The sequence below is a fragment of the Trichoplusia ni genome, unplaced genomic scaffold (assembly GCF_003590095.1).
Source record: "Trichoplusia ni isolate ovarian cell line Hi5 unplaced genomic scaffold, tn1 tig00001458, whole genome shotgun sequence".
Lineage (NCBI taxonomy): Eukaryota > Metazoa > Arthropoda > Insecta > Lepidoptera > Noctuidae > Trichoplusia > Trichoplusia ni.
The window spans coordinates 85-20,963 of NW_020800127.1; the positions used below are offsets into that span (position 1 = coordinate 85).

Sequence of the window (20,879 nt, forward strand, 5' to 3'; positions counted from 1 at the left end):
ACGTCATATATTGTCTCGCGAGTCAGAAAACCTACACTGAGAGGGAATTGCGTCTCACAGCTGACCGCGAACGTCATATATTGTCTCGCGAGTCAGAAACCTACACTGAGAGGGAATTGCGTCTCACAGCGACCGCGAACGTCATATATTGTCTCGCGAGTCAGAAACCTACACTGAGAGGGGAATTGCGTCTCACAGCTGACCGCGAACGTCATATATTGTCTCGCGAGTCAGAAACCTACATGAGAGGGAATTGCGTCTCACAGCTGACCGCGAACGTCATATTTTATCTCGAGAATCTGAAACTTTAACTCAATATAAGACCGTTTGACAAATGATAGGGTGCACCATAATTTATTCGATCTCTCGAAGACGCACATGAGCATGAACAACGACTAGAGTCGGTACGCGAATATTATAATTCTTTGAGACAAGAACGATCAGTAAGTTTGTCTAATGAAAGATTAAGAATCGAAAAATATTCGGTCTCTTGAAACGGACGAACAGCGAGAGGCCGTCTTACTGCAGACAGATTTCGACATAGCCTTAATAACTTAGATGTACACATAGAAGATCAATCTAGAAATTCGGTGGCTTGGTCCGACAAATATAAAAGTGGGTTTGCTTATAACCTCACAATTGATTATGGATCATCTTCTGTAATAGGCGATATGAACGTGGTATGTCGTTTTTGTAATGCTTCAAAGTGGAGTAAGGAGTCAGCTGGTTTCTGTTGTTCTACAGGTAAAATAATTTGCCTTCATTCGAAGACCCACCGGAACCTTTGAAATCACTACTTTTAGGGAACATATACAATCTAACAGTTTTTAGATAATATTCGCACTTAATAGTGCATTTCAAATGACATCCTTTGGCGCTCAACAAATCTCAGAAGGTCATTTCATGCCTACTTTTAAGATACAAGGTCAGGTTTACCATTTGATAGGATCCCTTTTGCCTGAAAACCAACCTAAGTTTCTTCAAATATATTTGTATCCGACTACAACGAACAGTCGAATATAAGAATCAATATTTCCCGAATTTAAATACTGAACTCATATCACAACTTCAGAACATGTTGCATCAGGTTAATTCGTATGTATGCAGTTTTAAATCGGCATTAGAAGCTCTTCCTCGAGATGATGATAACAATTATAAAATTGTTATAAATGCCGATAGGCGTCCAACTCAGGAACACCCTGGGCGTTATAATGCTCCATCCACGAATGAAGTTGCTGTGGTATTGGTCGACCAGGAATGTGATAGGCGTGATATCGTTATCCGTTCCAGAGATAATCGTTTGCAACGTATTTATGAAACCCACAGGGCTTACGACAGTTTGCAATATCCTTTGATATACTGTCGAGGGGAAGATGGTTATAATTTTGCTTTATACCAAACTGATCCGCGTACAGGCGCACCTAATTATAATAAAAAGATTTCATGCCTTCAATTTTACTGTTACCACTTGCAAGTAAGACGGAATAGGTTTGTATACTTTCAACGTTTTCGTGGCTTATTCAATCAGTTTATTGTAGACATGTACGCAAAAATTGAAACCGAAAGATTAGTTTATAATTCGATGGCAGCAAAGTAGAAACGGACATCTACATTTTTATGAAAATGCTTTTTTTACAAAAATTAGCTTATATTAATCCTACCTACAAGTCAGTATTAATTTTTTTTCAAAATTCATTATAATAAAGAAAATTTGACACGTAAATGAAGACATCTACACTGGATTTTTAAAAAACATCGCAGTAGAAACGGACATTTGAATTTGTCCGCCTTTACTTCGGATCTTTGACAGATGAATGAAACGTCAACAATGACATCAGTCAGTTGTCACATTCTAGCGCGTACCGGGTATGTTTTCGTGCGTACCTAATCGTTAACGTTTTGATCTCGTTTTTCCTCCTATAAGTAAAAATAAGACAGTGTTTATGTTTGCTAAGTTTAAAATATTGTTCTGTGTTTCTTTTTTATTTTATTTCAGTTTGATATTTGCTATCCGCCAATGATACTTTGATAATAAATAAATCATAGTATTATATTGCGTTTTTATTTACAATAATATATTTTACGTGATTTGGTAACTAAATAAATGAGTTCAACTGATAGTAATAGATGGAGATAAGTTGTAGTTAACTCATTTATTGATAATGTATAAAATGTTAAATGCAAAGTAAATAAAGACATCTACAAAATTTGGTCAAAAAAGGAGAATACTGTTTGCATGTTGCTTAGAAGATGTTCTAATAATATCCTTAAATGTATAACAGAAGATTATTATATTACTTTATAAGATATTTTAAATGGGCACTTTTTTTATCACACGTATAAACGGTTATCAGGCAGATGTCTTCTTCTACGTCAATGTTTTTTCAGAGTAAAAAAAGACATCTACATTATTTCAGTAAAAACAACGATGTAGCGATAAAACCTATTACACAATTCATAAAGAAGGTTATTTTAAAGCATCATAGAAAATTTCAGGTTAATCGGTTCATAACTCGCAAAATAACCACGCTTTTAAACTAAATCTGCTCTCCTGTAAAGTTGCGATTTTGTAGATGTCCGTTTCTACTTTGCTGCCATCGATATACGATCTAATCAAAGGCAGCTGCGCGTTGAAGAATACGTGCACCTTCGCGACGCCATGCAGCAAGATAACGATACGGTGAATATGGGTCGTTTAGTTATTTTGCCCTCTTCTTTTACTGGTGGTCCACGATACATGCACGAAAGTACTCAAGATGCTTTTTGTTACGTAAGAAAATATGGACGTCCCGACTTATTTATTACTGTAACTACCAATCCTAAGTGGGATGAAATTACTCGGGAGCTTCTTGAGGGTCAAGCACCGCATGACCGCCATGATATCATCGCAAGAGTTTTTCATTTAAAATTGAAATCAATGATAGATCTACTTACCAAAGATAAAATTTTTGGAGAAGTATTGTGTTATATGTATAGTATTGAATGGCAAAAACGCGGCTTACCTCACGCACATATCCTGCTTTGGTTAAAAGATAAGGTTCGACCTAATGATTAGACAGTTTAATCAGTGCTGAAATTCCAAGTCCGATTGCAGATCCCGTGTTATACGACATTGTTAAAAACTCATATGATACATGGTCCATGTGGTTCGTTTAACGGGAATTCTCCTGCATGCAAGACGGTCGTTGCACTAAAAAGATATCCAAAAGCCTTAGTGGATGGCACTGTAACAGGACATGATGGATACCCATTATATCGTCCGCCGTTCAAGAGATAATGATGGTTTTTACTGTTGAAAAGCGAGTGTCTGGACAACAAGTTACTTTAGATAATAGGTGGGTCGTTCCGTATTCTCCTGTGTTGTCCAGAGCATTTCAAGCTCACATAAATGTTGAAATGTGTGATAGTGTAGAGTCAATAAAATATATTTGTAAGTATATTAATAAGGGCAGTGACCAAGCTACATTTGCTTTGAGAAATGAACATGATGAAGTTACAAGATTTCAGTCAGGCAGATATATAAGTTCTTCAGAAGCTGTGTGGCGGATCTTAAGTTTCAACATTCACGAAAGATTATCCACCTGTGACTCATCTGGATGTTCATCTTGAAGGCGGCCAACGTATATATTTCAACGCCGAAAATGTCACAGAACGGTTAGAGAACCCTAGACAAACAAGTTTATTAGCATTCTTTCGACTTTGCCAAACTGATGATTTTGCAAAATCTCTTTTGTATGAGGAAGTTCCAACGTATTATACCTACGATAAGCAACGGGGTGTCTTTAATCGAAGACGCCGTGGCAGGCCTGTAGATGGCGAGTCAGGTATTTTTAAAGAACATGTTCTTGGTAGAGTGTACACCGTTCATCCTAACAACGCTGAGTGTTTCTATTTGCGATTATTATTACATACCGTGCGAGGACCAACCTCATTTATAGATTTGAGAAAAGTAGACGATGTTGTTTATCCCACTTATCAAGCAGCTTGCCAAGCGCGTCATTTGCTTGAAAAATGATCAGCATTGGGATGACGCTTTAGCAGAATCCTGTGTTAGTGATAATCCACGACGGTTACGCCATTTATTTGTAACATTACTCACATTTTGTAATTTGTCAGATGCTGTAACATTATGGGAAAAATATAAAGAAAAATTTTCAGAAGACTTTCTTAGAAATATACCTAACAATGATGAAGGCACAACTAATGATAATTTCCGTGATCTTGCCATAAATCAGTGCTTATTAGCTCTTCAGGATGACTTAACAGCAGTAGGCGGTAAATCACTCTGTGAATATGGTTTGCCAACACCAACCTCAGTCGAGAGGTAACTAATAGGGAATATTCCGCAGAGATTGGTTACAATTTAACGGAACTGCTGACAACATTAGAAAACGGTGTCCCAATGATGACTGCAGAACAACGTTCAGTTTATGACCGCGTGTGCAATAGTGTTCAAAATAATTTGGGAACAATATGGTTTTTAGATGCACCTGGAGGAACTGGAAAAACCTTTTTGACTAAATTAATATTGGCTTATGTTCGAAATCAGCGTAAATTGCGCTTGCCGTAGCTTCATCAGGGATAGCTGCAACATTGCTACCAGGAGGTAAAACTGCTCACAGTATGTTTAAAATACCAATTGATTAGATCGAACGGAAAATCCAACCTGTAGTATTTCAAGAAATAGCGACAAAGCTAAGGTATTACGCGAGTGTAGTTTAATCATATGGGATGAATGTACGATGGCCCATGAAAAGGAGTAGAAGCGGTAGACCAGAACTTTAAGGGATATAAGACAAAATGATCGACCAATGGGCGGTATCACGGTTTTATTTTGTGGTGATTTCCGACAAACCTTACCGGTAATACCACGGGGAACCCGAGCTGATGAGGTTAGGGCTTGCCTGAAAAGCTCTTATTTATGGCGAGATATACAATCGGTGCATTTGACTATAAATATGCGAGTGAAGAACTGGAGATAACCCGGATGATAGTCAATTTTCTGACACATTATTAAAGATTGGTGAAAGGTACCTATCCACAACTACACCAAGGAAAAACTTATACTGACGCCTGAATTATGTTGTATGGTGCAATCTCAACCACATCTTATATCGTCGTTTACGGTGACGTAACAAATATATTAAATAGGGACAATTCTTGGCTATGCGAAAGATCTATTTTAACTCCTCGCAATGACCAGGCATCTGAGATCAATAACAAAATACTGTCGAATATACAGGGGGAAAGCAAAGTTTATAGATCAATAAATAGAATGGTCGATGAACAAGAAGCCACTAATTACCCGATAGAATTTTTAAATTCTTTAAATATGCCCGGACTTCCCTCTCATGAAATTTGTTTAAAAATTGGGATACCGATTATTATGCTCCGAAATTTAAAACCACCACAACTTTGCAATGGAACTCGACTAAAAGTAACCCAGTTGCAATAAAATATAATCGAGGCTCAAATTTTAACAGGTTGCGGTGCAGGAGAAACCGTCTTTATTCCCAGAATACCCTTAATACCAAATAATTTTCCATTCCAATTTAAAAGGACGCAATTCCCAGTATCGGTGTGTTATGCAATGACAATTAACAAGGCTCAAGGGCAGACTTTTCGTGTTGCTGGAGTAGATCTCAGTGTCAGTTGTTTCTCACATGGTCAGTTGTATGTTGCTCTTTCCCGTGTTAGCAGTTCTAAAAGTCTTTATGTTCACGTGCCGGACGGGTCAACTTTCAATATAGTTTACCCGGAAGCTTTGCACTAAAGTATTTTCGTTTTATAGGTACCTTTACCTTACCTTTATAAGGCAGTGGTACTTATATTGCCACCAGAATTTGAACCTTAACACATTATTATAAAGTTTAAAAGCTATAAATATTTTTAAGTTCTGTGTCTTATAAAGGGTTAAGCCTTATGTGAACGTGATCTAAACAATATTACCAATATAAATAATAATAATAAATATTACCAATACATTAACTTAATATACAAGGAGTTACACGCTGACGGAGTCGCGGACACAGCTATCTATACTTTTCTGCCGGAAGTCACTATTCCACGCGGACGAAGTCGCGGGCACAAGCTAGTTAATTATAAAATTCAATGATGTAGCAATTTATGCCACCTCCGTGTTCAGGGCTGTGCCAGGTAAATCAACGTTTGGGGTATTTCTTTCTTTGAGTTTTATTTTATTAGCCGGCAGCAGATACGTCATGCTCCCTTAGTCGTCACTGCCTGCGGTGGCGTCTTGGGTCGGGTCACCTCCTTCCCTCAAATATGGCAGGGAGGTGATGGCTGACCCTTGCGTCATACTCGTGAACGGGTGCTGCTTGCGGTGACTGGTCGGTCTGCTGACCTTGGCCTTTGTACTTACAGTTAAATTTCGTATTGGATTAGATACGGCGAACTCAAATTTTTGTTTGTTTGGCATGGCACCTGCACACTTATTTTGTTATTGTTCTGTATAATAATAATTTTGTAATGGGAATGACAGCGTGCTGCTGGGGAGTTTGTTGCACCGTTTCTTCTCTCACAGCAAAAGCACTTAGGAAGCGGTGATGGGTGGGCGAAACTGGGTGCTGTCCAATGTAACTTGACCTTCAAAAAGTGCTACTTAGTAGCCTAATTTGAATAAATGAATTTTGATTTTGATTTTGATATAATAAAGCGATTCTATTATTCACGAAACTAATATTAAGGTTTTCATACGGGAAGTAAGTCGAATTTAGATATACTTTAACATCCCGAACGTGACAGTGATCAAACTGTGACATATCAGAACTTGAATTATTTTTTCTGTTTGTTTGTAAACCAATAATTACGTATCTTGGTTTCTCTATTTGCGATGAAGTTTTTATAGACCAGGTGTGTTTCGTAGTTTTTGGTAGAGCTGGGTATTCGTATAAATCCCAATTTCTAAATATCATCTGAAGAGGTCGATCTTTTTCTAACAATTTTAACAAACTTATTTTTTCTTTGTCCGATACTTTAACATGCGGTACACGCCATATAATTTTATTGATCTTTATGTCGTCAATTACTTCACCAGTATTCAGTTTCACTGCATTTAAGTTCGTGTTACTTCTTCGCAATATCAGTTCATGTCTACTATTTATAACAATTTTCTTAAAATCTTCAGCAAAACCAAGTATGTTACATAGTGGTATAGAAACGGAAAAGTTACCTCCATTAATATTTTTTATACCATCAATGTTCCAGCCCCATGCGTCAGATAGCTTTGATTCACTTTCGTTCATCGATATTAATTATTTCATGGTGGTAGTAACTCCCGCATTTTTTATTTTATCAATCTCCACGCCATTTAATTCGTACCTTATATCTTGGAAAAGATAGAGTAGAGCATAATTAGTAAAATGAACACTGCTCGCGGCTTCTTTTGAATCTTTTTATTAACAACTATGGTTCCTTCAAATACAAAGTGCTTGCTGACGGTAGTACATACAAGTCCTGTTGGTTGATAGGTATGCGTATCTCGTCATTCCTGTTAAAACTAGTCACGTACGGTTTATATGAATGGTATTCGATGCCTTCAACAGTATTGTCGTAGGTTGGTGCGGATAAAACATCTAAGATATTCATTTTAGTAAACCGATTGCTTTAAGAAATGCTTTATTTTCTCTTGTTAATTTTATTATTTTCCTCGAGCTAGATCTTATATGACTGGGAGCTTGATGTAAACTGAGGACTTTTTCTGGTTGATATATATATTTATTATAGTCAATCGTTTTTTCTTCTTAGATGTAAATATAGCTGTACTTCTTCACCGCGTAAATTTATTAGTTGATTGTTTATGTCCAGTAACCGTATATGTATGCAGCTTATGTTGTTTTGGTTAATCGGAAAGTATATTGCGTTTTTAGGAATTTCTATGATTCTATATCCTGGTGGCACGTTGAGTGCAAATTCGTGGATAATGTGACTGGGCTCTCCGTTTATGTACGAACCACTGACAATATCACATTCAATACTGATCACGGTTGTTGGTAAAATGTTAACTGGGAACTGTGAGACATGCAATTTATTAGCTTTCAAGATCTGCTTATCATACCCTAGTAGATTTCGAAAAGTGTCTTCCTTATCGAAGTTTATATCTTTTGAACAGAGTATTGTAGTTTTTAGAGTGTTGTTATTGCATTGTAGTTTTATCGTTGCATTTTGTATTTTGGATTTAATATAATCACTAATATCTTGAAGTTCATAAGTTCCTTCGGGTATTTCAATTACTTCCTCGGATCCATAGTAGAACTTATTGTTCTTTTTATCAATATTTGGAATATAATTAAACGTTGAGAAATGCAATAATGCGCATTCGTACTGACCGTTTAATTGTAATGTGTTTGAATAGTATGTAGACAAATCTGATGAGTTTCCAGTTATTGACAAAGTGAGGGACATCTTGAGAATGATAAAAATGAAAGAATAACATATTAATTTTTCCAAAAATTCCTTAGATATTCTAAACATAAGTGTCCACAATTCACAGAATTGAATTTTTGGTATCTTGTGTAGTTATAAAAAATATTATAGTTTTTTAGTACCGTATCAATTCGAGAGGCGGTTTTAAATCACCAAAGCTGTCAAAATATTCACAATAATTATTAAATTTAACATAAGCTACCCAATGCGTTCCTTCATTTTTTGAATTGTCCAAATTCACAATAGCACATTCAACCTGTTTTGGTTTTCTCGGTAGCTGATCTTTCATGTAAACTCCTCGAAAGTATGGCAAGTCGCGTGCGTGCTTTTTGATATCAATATCAGTTAATGGACGATTAGGTAGCTCTCTTATCAGTTTTTGATGAATTTATAAACAAACCTGTACCATTTTTATGTGGTTTAATGTACAACCCTTTTCCTATAGCTAATGCTTCCATAGTTTTATTGTGTCGTTCAGTTTCTTGTAATTTTTTTTGAGCTGTTCTATAATCGTTAACAGTTTTTGCGATACCAGCAGCACCACCCGCTAAAGATCCTAATGCCGATAAACCAGCAAAAATTGGGATCAAAGGCAGAACTACACCAGTTTTCGGTATGGGTATGACCCGAGGAACTCGTACTTTCTGTACACAAGGAAATATTTTTCTTGCAGCCAAGTAAGCGGCGTTTATAAGAGCCTTACTGTCCTTGTGTTTTAGTTTTCTAATTTTTGATCTTATTTTCGACACAAAGCTGTTAAACGTTTTAATTCCTGCACCAGACTTTATTTTGGCTTTCATGACTTTGCTCACTAACCATGAGCTAAGTTTTTCCCCTTTTCCTGCATCCTTAGACCTAAGTCTTTGTTTAGCCATGTTTAACAGTTGTAAATCGGCTTTGTGTCGATTAGGTAAATCTGTATGGTTCTGATATGCAATATCGTGATGCATACAAGCTTCGTCTAACTTGTTTACGCCTCGATCTCCACGTAGTAAACGTTTTTGAAGTTTAGTAACTGGTCCACAATAATTGTAACCAGGCAAATGAAGTTCAAAGGGTAAATTATTAATCACACTAATAACTAGTCCACCACCTTGCATCGTTCAAAGCAAAATGAAAGACATGTAAGAAATAATAATGTTTATATGAATGATTTGATATCTACTTTTATCAATTCACTATCGCAGCTCTGTTGATCCAACTATTTTCTGCGTTACTTAAACCTAACCATTTCACAAACAATTTATTTCCTTTTCTTTTTAAAACTTTTTCTATCAAATAAACGCTTGGGAAATATGTTTTTTGAAGTTCCGGTTCATAAAAAGTTCCTAAAATAGCTCGTTTTCGTTGATCTTCTATGTGATACGTTGTGGGTGTGGTATTGTTAACTTTTTTTATGGTAAATATTTCAGTTGACCAATTAGGAGTATATCCCTTTTTAAAAACATGCTTGTATTTACTAATGCGAACACTGTCATCAACTTTGAACTTTGGTACGCAACGAAAAGATATGTGTATACGTTTAACTCATATCATTTATTTACTTCAACAGGTTTGCATTTAATAGTACGGCTTTTTGTGTTGTTATACATTTTCAACGTATCTTGTAACACCGTTACATACCACTTGTAGTTTCCGTTCATACTAAAACACTTATACAATTTATTTTTAATAGTTTTTATCAAACGCTCTACAATTAAAGCTTTCTTTGTAGAAAAGGTCGAGTAATGGTTAATATTAAACCTTTTCATGAGCATTTGGAATGATGTATTATAAAACTCTGTTCCTGAATCTGTTTGTAAATTAACTGGTTTGCGTTGACTTTTATTGAGTATGTTCTCAAATGCACTAGTAACATCAATTTTATTTTTCGATTTGAGCGGTTCTGCCCAGGCGTATTTTGAGAAACAATCAATCACCAATAATATGTAATTGTAACCTTTGTTGTATTTTCTTAAATTTTGCATGTCCATTAAATCGGCTTGCCACAAATCATCAATCCCTTTTAAAATGACAGATCGTCGATTAAAATTTTTTCTCGCTGCTTTATGGATTTCATTTACAATTTCTTGTTTGGACATTATGATGACTTTTTAGGTGCTAATAAGTTATCTACAGCTGTTTTTGTGTACAACTTATCTTCTAAATGAATGGAAACTTCATATATCTTCGCTTTTAAAGTATTTTGTACATCGTCCATAATTCGAGCTTGCATTAACAGCATGGCTTTATGTAAATCTTTTGTTATGAATTCATCGACATAGACCTTATTTACAGCGTCATCTGGCTCTACAGGAGTTCTGACACCTCTTAACGTTGCAGCTTTCAAATCGAATTCACCATTTTCTGTTTTTGTCAATGAATTATCATTACACTCGAATAATTCTGTCAATCGCATTCTTTTATGAATGTAATGACCAAATTTGTCTATATTCATTTTAAATGTAGTATTGAAGTGTAGTAGAAGTAGAAGTAGTAGTAGTAGAAGTAGTAGTAGAAGTATAGTATTGAAATGCTTTTTATTGAAGGGTTAACAGTAAAATGAAACGTATGCAGAGGATGGAAGATATTTATTAACTGATAACCTTACTTTCACGTAATTCTTCAATGATGGAGATTATTTCATTGTCCAGCCCAGTGTTGCCAGCGTCTCGTAGCAATCAAAAGTTTTAATCTATCCACTAGTTCGTTTGGATTGTCCCAATAAACATAGTCTACGTTTTTTCTCCACACTTTTGTCAAGGGTAGTCCATTTCCCTTTGGTTGATTATAGATCTGATTTGTACATTGTAATTTGAAAAGAGGTTTAATAATTTGCAAATATTTTTGTCCTTTGCTACTTTTGATGGGTTTGTTTGGTTCAAAATCTCGACGATGTGCATTTGTATCGAGCAGCATGGACTTGTAATGCTGCATATCATTATCTGTCACTATACTCAAGTCTACATCTTTTTTTAGCAGCAACTGTTTCAAACCGGATGTATTACGATATTTGCGACCCGCGACTGTAACAAAATCGTCACCAATCGTAATGCTAACTGAACCTAACATAAGTTTTCCACGCTCTATCCGAACACCGAATGGTACATCATGTAGTGCTTCAGGAGATAGGGACCAAGATGATGTATCTGAAGGATTATGCGTGGTTGTGGTATTTAAACGAAATATTTAGTTTAATCAACTTATCTATTTATTGAGACATCAATTTTCTTACAAGTTTAAATAAGGAAGAAGACAGCGCCACGAGTGTCAAAAATAGGAACTATAAAAAATGGTTGCGTTCCATTACAACAATTCTAACACCCTCCCTTGGAACGCAACCCCATTTTTGTTGCACAATAAAAATGTTTATCACTAGTAGTACCCTTAGTTAAGTTATCTGCTATCATTTCTGCACCCTTAGCATACAAAAACTTAATTTTTAAATTATTAACATGACTCTTAAGAAAATGGTAACGGATATCTATATGTTTAGATCGTGGCAAATAACAATCATTTGTAGTTAGCTTAATTGCACTCTGGTTGTCACTGAAGATGATAAGAGGGTTCTTTAGCTGCTGCCCGAGCTCGCCGTGAAGCTGCTGCAGCCACAGCGCCTCCTGCGCAGCGGAGCACATCGCCATGTACTCCGCTTCAGCGGTCGACAGGGCGACGGTCTGCTGCTTGTGTGACCGCCACGATATAGCTCCACCCTGTAACAGAAATACATAACCGGTGCACGACTTTCTGTCGCGCACATCACTGGCCCAGTCAGCGTCACAATATCCCATTATCTCTTCATTACCATCTTTGGTGTATATCAACTTCATATCTTTTGTTCCCTGCAGATATCTTAAAATTCTTTTTACTGCAGACCAGTGTTCAGTGCTTGGGTATTTGTTAAATCTGCTAAGTGTGTTGACAGCAAAACATATATCTGGACGTGTGACTTGAGCCACATAGAGTAGACATCCAATTGCTTGTTGGTAGGGACCTTCAAACTTCTCTTCTTTCTCATTTTTATGAAACTTCATACCAACCTCAAATGGTGTTTTCACGGGTTTAGAGTCAGACATTCTGAAGCGTGCTAAGATTTCTTTGATATATTTTTCCTGATCTATAATTATTTTCTGCCCATCTTTGATAATGCGCAAACCCAAACATTCACTTGCCGTGCCCATATCTTTCATTTCAAAGTGCTCTTTTAATTTTTCCTTCAAAAGAATTTTAATAGAATTTTGAGCAGTAAATAATATTAAATCATCTACCCAGACAGCTATAAAAGTATTTTTCTCAGCATTATAGTAGACACAGGGATCTGTTTTAGATTGTAGCATTCCTAACTCATGTAAAACATTCTTTAGTTTGGTGTTCCACAATCTGCTGGCTTGTTTGAGGCCATATATAGATTTATGTAGCTTGCACACCTGAGATCCTTGTTTAAACTGTGCTGGTTGCTGCATGTAAATTTCTTTATCAATTTCCCCCTGCAAAAAGGCAGATACAGCGTCCATTTGGTCTATTTGTAGGTCATATTTGGCTGCCAGGGCAAATAAATAACGGATAGTTGTATATCTGACAACTGGTGAGTAAGTTTCTTCATAGTCAGCACCCCTCCTTTGAGCATAGCCCTTTATTACCAGCCTTGCCTTGTAGCGGACAACATTTCCCTGCTGGTTAGTCTTTGTTTTAAATACCCATTTACAAGGTAAAGCCCTTTTGCCCGGTGGAAGGTCTGTTAAACTCCATGTTTTGTTTTTAATTAATGAACTATACTCCTCATGCATGGCAGTTTTCCATTCAGCAGCATGTGCTGATGACAATGCTTCTTCGACAGTCTCTGGATCAGTCAGTTCAGTAAAGAAACACATAAAACTTTCCTTATTTTCATAATGACGTGGCCGGAGGGACCTCGTTGTTACATTGGTGTCATAGTTTTGCTTCACATAACTAGGCGGATGGAAAGTTTCATCTAGTTCACCATAATCTGTGTCATATTCACTTGAGTCTTCATCTTTACTTGTTTCCATGTTCAATTCTCTGTTCCAAGACTCCTGAGTGTGTATTTCCTGATTACGGGCGGTAGATGCACTTCCAGGTTTCTCATGTTTAGCAGGTGCAGCAGCGCTGTCACTGACAGACTGATTCCCCTTATCTGTAACTTCACCACTTGGAATGGGTAGACCGACATTGTGATTGTACTTTTCAAAGAAAGCGACATCTCTGCTCTTTATTACTTTATGTGTTACAGGGTCCATTAGACGATATCCTTTGGTATTTTCACAATAACCTACCATTATCATTTTAATTGATTTTTTATCCCATTTTTTGCGTTTTTGACTTGGTACATGTGCCATAGCAACAGAGCCGAATATTTTCATATGGGATAGATTAGGTTTTTTTCCCGTCCATAACTCATATGGTGTTTTGCCTTCAATTGACTTGGTGGGCGATCTGTTAATAATATATGCAGCAGTTGCCAAAGCCTCAGCCATAATCTTTTATCCAAGTTGGCATAAAACAGCATACATCTGGCGCGTTCCACTAGCGTCCTGTTCATCCGCTCTGCCTTGCCATTGTGCTCCGGAGTATATGGAGTGGATGTCTCCATATGACAGACTCTCCATAGGGCCGCATAAGTCTGAATCTATCAGCTCAAGGGGTCTTACTGCTCTTGAGCCTACATTTTTAAACGGCATCCTGCTATGCTTTCCTTCGAAACAATGAATACATGAAATTTCATTATTACCTTTTTCCGGAGTCAAAGTCACACCATCTACACAGTTTGGCAATTTTCTTATGTCTGATACATTCAAGTGTCCCATTCGCAGATGCCACAAATAAGCGTCATTAGAATTCCCTGGACTTGATGTCAGATGAACCATTTCTTGACCAGGGTTTATGATATATAAGTTGTTGTTCAATACTGCAGTACATATTACTTCTCCTACATAATTCTGGATATTACATCCTTTATTGTTAAACAAAACTTTGTATCCACTCTTCACAATAGTGCTGACAGAAAGGAGATTTGCAGCTAGCCCGGGGACAAACAAAACATTCTTGACTTGTATTTTATCTTTCTGATTTATAGGTATATCAACATAACCGACTCCTTTTACAGCTAGTGGCTCCCTATTTGCAACTGTAACACTCTTTACGGATGGCTCTGTGAGATTGTACAACCAATCATCTCTGCTTGTCATGTGCATGGATGCACCGGAGTCTATTAGCCATTTATCACACACATTTTGTTCAACAGTTGCTGAAAATGCAGCTACATAACTGGAGCTTTCTTCTTTACTTGATGCCCCCTTTGATTGTCTACAGAACTTGGCAAAATGACCATACTTGTTGCATTTAAAACATCTTGGCCCCTTCGGTTTACTCGATGGAATAAAATTTTTGTTGTTAAAAGTTTTCTTTGACTTAGTGAAGAAAACAGCAGACTTTGAGGTGTTAACTTCTTGAATAAGCTTGGTCTTAACTGAGTCTGCATTAATTTTGATACCCGAGCTCTCGAGCCCCATAATCATGGGTTTATATTCATCTGGTAATCCGGCCAGCATCAATGTCCCGAGCCACTCATCATCGACATTGAATCCTATATTACGTAGTTTATGAGCAGTATTCATGATTTTACTTACATACTCCTCAACACTAATGCAAGATTCCAGAGTCGTATTAATTAAGTCTTTGAGTAGGCCAACTCTTCGCGTAAGTCCATTGTCGTCAAAGGCTTGGTGTAAATTATGCCACACTTCCTTCGCCGTTGTACAGTCCTGGACGTGAACGTAATTTTGTGTATCCAGAAGCAAGATTAGCTTTGCCTTGGCCTTCATATCCTTGCCAGGATCAATCGGGTCATTGTTACCGGGCTCAATGCAACCCCACAGATTCTCGTGCTGTAAATACGTCTTCATACTAAATTTCCAGGTAGCGAAGTTTTCTCTTCCTACTAATTTTTCAATGTTGAACATATTACTGGAGCTCATTTTGACTGTGAGTTCTGTTCGACGAAATTTTTCCGAGAATCACGTTGTACGTATAACCTCAAACTGAATCTCAACGCTTATTTCACAAACTGAAGTTGTATTATTACTTTCCTGATATTTCTTACTGTACCAGCCCGAACCACGCTCTGCTACCATGAAGGATTATGCGTGGTTGTGGTATTTAAACGAAATATTTAGTTTAATCAACTTATCTATTTATTGAGACATCAATTTTCTTACAAGTTTAAATAAGGAAGAAGACAGCGCCACGAGTGTCAAAAATAGGAACTATAAAAAATGGTTGCGTTCCATTACAACAATTCTAACAGTATCGCATTCTTCGTGGATTGAAATGAAGATTCACTGTCGATTTCATTTTCATCACTGCTTTCTTCGTACTTTCTGCTACTAGAGGCTTCATCGTTTAATGTATGACTGTTTTCCAAGATTTTTCCATTTTCATTAGAAGTAGTTTCATTACTGGTGTTGGTTAGTAAATTAAGTGATTCGGTTTTAGGTTTAAAAACCGTTTCTAATGCTTGCTTATTGCCAATCTCAAGCTCTCTCATGGCGCGTACTTTTTTCTTTACAGCCGCTGAAGCATCTACTATTTGTCTTTTCAATGATTTTCCATCGTTGATAAATGTATAGTTATCTCATAAGAGTTGTTACAGGAATAATAAGGTAACAAGTCAGGAGTCTTAAATATATATCATTTTCTTATTCAAAGACGACAAATGTGTCAAACTTATTTCTATAACATCCATTATTTTTAGGGCAATCTTTATTTATTACCAGAAAGTTGTAAGGTTCACTTCAAATTTTAGAACACATTTCACGAAACTGAGCCCAAGTCATATCTGTATTAACGTGTTCTTCATAAATATGCTTTAGATTAATATCATCCTGCTTAAATAGTACGATAAGGTTAGCGTTGTCTCTTACTAACTGTTTTGGCACTTTACTATACGTTTGATTGAGATAAAAACAATCGATATTTTTGTGTCGACCCATTGCAAAGTAATCTCGCATGTTACTTTGATTTTCACAGGCAACGTCATCAAATATTATGACAGAGTTCGGTTTAGCATCCTAAACACTTAAAACGTCTTCATTTCCATGATATTTCTGAAATGAAATACCTGGAACTCGTTGTAAAACACTTTCCAGAAATCTATGCTTAAGTTGGTGCAAAGTTTTTGAATAAACGTAAACATTTTGAAATTTTAAACCATTGGATAAGAAGACCAATGAGCAAATTAGTTTTTCCACCATTTGACGGACCACAAATTATACAACGTACTGTGTTACTAATTCACTATGACGAGCATGAGTCTTGGGAATATCATCACAGATAGTGTTTACATTCAATGATTGGGGTTGTTTAATAAACTTCATGTCTAAGAATGGTAAGATACGTTCATAGCCTTCACTTATAAACTTTTTGATCAATCGAATCACAAATTACACATGGTAATGTGAGAATACTCGACTAAATGGATCGAGTCGACTATCGGATATTGAACATACTCTACCACTATCGGCTGCGAGGTGCACCCGCCGAGCGACCAGCCACCATTGGGCGTTCTATTCCATGATATGAATCGCTCATAACCTATTGGGCATTCTGTCCCACGACGCGAGTGCGCATGCATGAGCGAAGGAGTGGGACAGAATGCCCAATAATATACTACTCATTGGCATACGGAGAAACTCAAAATGCCCATGTTCAACTGTAAATGCGGTTTTATGGATATCGTCAGGGTTCATTTCGACTTGATAAAATCCGCTGGCAAGGTTTAACGTAGTGAAATAGTGACAGTTGCTTACTTATCTAGTACGTCAGAAATGTTGGGTAAAGTACGATAATCAATAGTCTTTTCATTTAATTTTCTAAAATCTACGACCAAGCGCCATGTGGTTTTTCCACTGGCGTCGGCTTTTTTGGGCACAACCCAGATGGAGGAACTCCAAGCAGATTGTGAAGGACGTATAATATTCTGTTGTAAAGTTTTAGAGATCTGATCCTGAACTTCTTGCTTGTGTACAAAATGATATCGATAACTTTTGAAATGAAACTACTTTTACGGATTTTATCGCGGTTTAATTTTAGATTTTAGTTCCCGACGTTTCGAAACCTTTGCAGGTATCATGGTCACGGGCGTCGATAACTTTTGGTATTGGTGCTTCATCCGTAGTTCTAATAGAATGTTTTATCTGATTTGTGAAAGATAGTGGTTCACCATCTATATAAAATACATCAGCGTATTTTGTACAAAGCGTTACCTAGTTAGCCTTCTCCTCAGGATTTAAATATTCTGTTCGTAATCGAGCTAACACTTCTTTAACACGGGAATACTGCTCAGAACGTGAGCACTGAATGTTGAACATTTCTGCGCTAATCGGACGATCCATTGAGAAGACCACATCATGACGTGATAAGTTAGTAATTCTTTATACCTCTACTGTTTTTAACGTTTGTAACGCAATTGCCTATGATACAGTTTGAAATCCGTTGTTCAGGAATGAACACTTCTCCGTCTTGAGAGTTTATAGGGACTGTAATTAACTTGGATGAATTAGCCGGTATTATATCCTCGTATAGGTTGCTATTGCGTGAATTATACATTAATAATGGATTACCGTGGAGTTCCGTGTAACTAGCAATTTATTTTTTAAATCTATAGTAGATTCTAATTTTTCTCATAAGTCATAGCCAATCAACCCGTCAAAATATTCATGGAACGCGTACATGAAAAGAGTGAGTTCACCCGGCTCGTTAAATTCTTTAAAACACGGTATAGTGATGGAGTAGTCACTTCTAGTCGTAGCGTTAATATTAGTGACTTCAGAAGGGTCATAATTATATGGTATGTGCGAATAAAATTGTTGAGCAACGGCCTGACTAACGAATGACATATTTGCACCTGTATCAATTAATAATTTAAGCGGGGGATTTGAAATCTGAATATATGGTAACTGTCTCTGGGTATATAAATTTATTTCTATTTTAACCTCTTCCCCTCGGACCGCGAAAGCGAACAGACGTGCTTCCCCGTATAATATTCAATATTCAAAAATCCCAATTTAAACTAAATAAATTAAACATTTAATTTACGCCCTAAGTACTAGGCGCGCATAACTCAGCAGGATACGCAGAGTAGTGGTGTGACAGAGACAGCAAGTGTTGAAAAGGAACTACTATCCGGCCTTCAGGTACGGTAGCTGCCATCTTTTTTCTGTCACTTTGACATTACTTACACATCTACTGTCTTACGTCACCTGTCATCGGCCTCACGTCACTGTCATCTGCCATACGTCACTGTCATCTGCCAAACTTCACTGTCATCCGCCATTCGTTCATCTGTTCGTCATCGTACTGTCTGCTACTAAGGTGCGTTTACGAAGTTGGCTACTCATTTCTTAAATTCTGACCTTATGCCTAACAAGATGTCAGGAATTGGAAATAAATCACTATCAGAGACAAATATTGCAGAACCAGCCGAGCAAACCACCCCAACCAATTATGTTTACCAACGAGCCAAGAGAGGAAGGGAGCTTGATTTTAACAATGCTGAACTGGACTCTTTCAAGGACGAGATGATTAATCTGATATCCTCTATGATGACAGCTCATAACGACGAACTCAAAAAAATTTACCCAACTCTGCTAAAAATAAAAAACACGAATACTAACATCAACATGAAAATGTCATGGCTGCACTGTCAGCTCAAAATGAGGACTTGAAGAAGAAAATTGAACAACTGGAAATCCAATCAAAAAAAGATAACGAGCAAATTCTAATGTTAGAAGATAAAATAGAAAGCTTACAAAGAGGATCTTGTAAGAATACTATAGAAATCAAAAATGTGCCAAAAGTCACTAAGGAGTCCAAAGAAGACTTACTGCAAATGGTTATAACTTTGTCGGAGAATGTCGACTATCCCATAATCAAAAAAGACATCAATGATATCTATCGAGCACGTACAAAGCGTACAGAAACAAAAAATGGCCCAATAATAATAGAACTATCTTCAACACTAGTCAAAACTGATCTTATGAAGAAAATGAAAGAATTTAACAGGAAAAATCCTAACAAAATTTGTGCTAAGCACCTAGGCTTCAAGACCGACGTAGATACTCCAGTCTTTGTCTCCGAGAAACTGACCACTAAGGGCGCAAGACTCCACTTCTTAGCAAGAGACCTGACAAAGTCACTAAAATTCAAGTTCTGTTGGACGTCGTACGGCGTCGTCTACGTTAAGAAAGATGACAACTCCCCTACCATAATCATAAAAAGTGAAGGACAAGTACATAGTCTTATGCAAGATTGACTAGTACATACTACCCAGATAAGCCCACTTACTTATTACTATATGCAATTACAGCCATTCACATACATGGCTATAATTTTGTCTCTGAATTTTGTTTTGTTTTTCATTAATATTATTTTTATTTTTTATATCTACTGTTATAATAGATTGCTTTACTTTCTTTACGTTATACTTAAGCTAAATTTTATGATACTTATACGCACCTCACAGACATTCTTTTGCTATAACAAAAACTGCGCAACGCTTACCCGTTCTACACAGACACAACGTTCACACTCAATCAGTTACACCACGCAGTCACATTTCATTAACACACTGAACTCTCAATTATACTCCTCTTACTCTAAGGAAAACTATGCAACTCCTACGCGCACCTCGCGTACATCAACATCGACATTAATTTCACAAAATCTCGACTATACCACACACCCATATTTCATTTACACACTAAACGCACATCTAGACAAGTACGTTCATCCCTATATAATATTTAGTAATGGATAGTACTCTACAAACGCTGAATAACATTGATAGTTTGGAGATTGCAAGAGTCATGGAATGCATGCCTCACGAACTAAGTAAGCACTTACAAATACTAAAAACTGACTTTACCATTGTTACCCAAAACATAAGAAGTATTTACTCCAACCACGACGACCTACTCTCTAACCTCTCAGACCTAAAATTAGAACCAGACATTATTAATTTAAACGAATGTAGACTAAATCCCAACAAACCTGTACCCCAAATAAATAATTACCTCTCATTCCTAACTATTAATCACGTAAATAAAGCTGATGGAGTTGTTGCCTATATAAAGAACTCACATAAAGTTATGGTACGCGAGATCCAACTTAGTCAAGCATCATGTTTACAAATCAGCATCCTTTCTGATTTGGTAGTCCTACTAATATATCGATCTCCTTCAAATACAAATTCGGATGACTTCACAAACTCCCTAAGCTCTCATCTCGACACGATCCCCGCAAATAAGTAATAAATATAGTAGCTTCTGGCTGTTGTATACGTCCGCCAACTCTCAAAAGGCCATTTTCATCGATAACAGGACAGAGGTTGCGTAGTTTGCTTCTCTTGGAAACACTGCTTTGAGGTTTTAACTGCTTAA

General features: G+C 36.8%; 1 protein-coding gene across 1 annotated transcript; it reads left to right on the top strand.

Annotated features, from left to right (window-relative positions):
* The first annotated feature begins 19,132 nt into the window (after positions 1-19,132).
* LOC113507312 lies at positions 19,133-19,753 on the top strand. The gene has a single exon (XM_026890177.1). It carries the CDS (start codon positions 19,133-19,135, stop codon positions 19,751-19,753), a length of 621 nt encoding a protein of 206 aa, XP_026745978.1.
* The last annotated feature ends 1,126 nt before the right edge of the window (positions 19,754-20,879 follow it).

Excerpts from the sequence above, each read along its gene's own strand:
- LOC113507312 (XM_026890177.1), top strand. The coding sequence starts at position 19,133 with ATGGCTGCACTGTCAGCTCAAAATGAGGACTTGAAGAAGAAAATTGAA.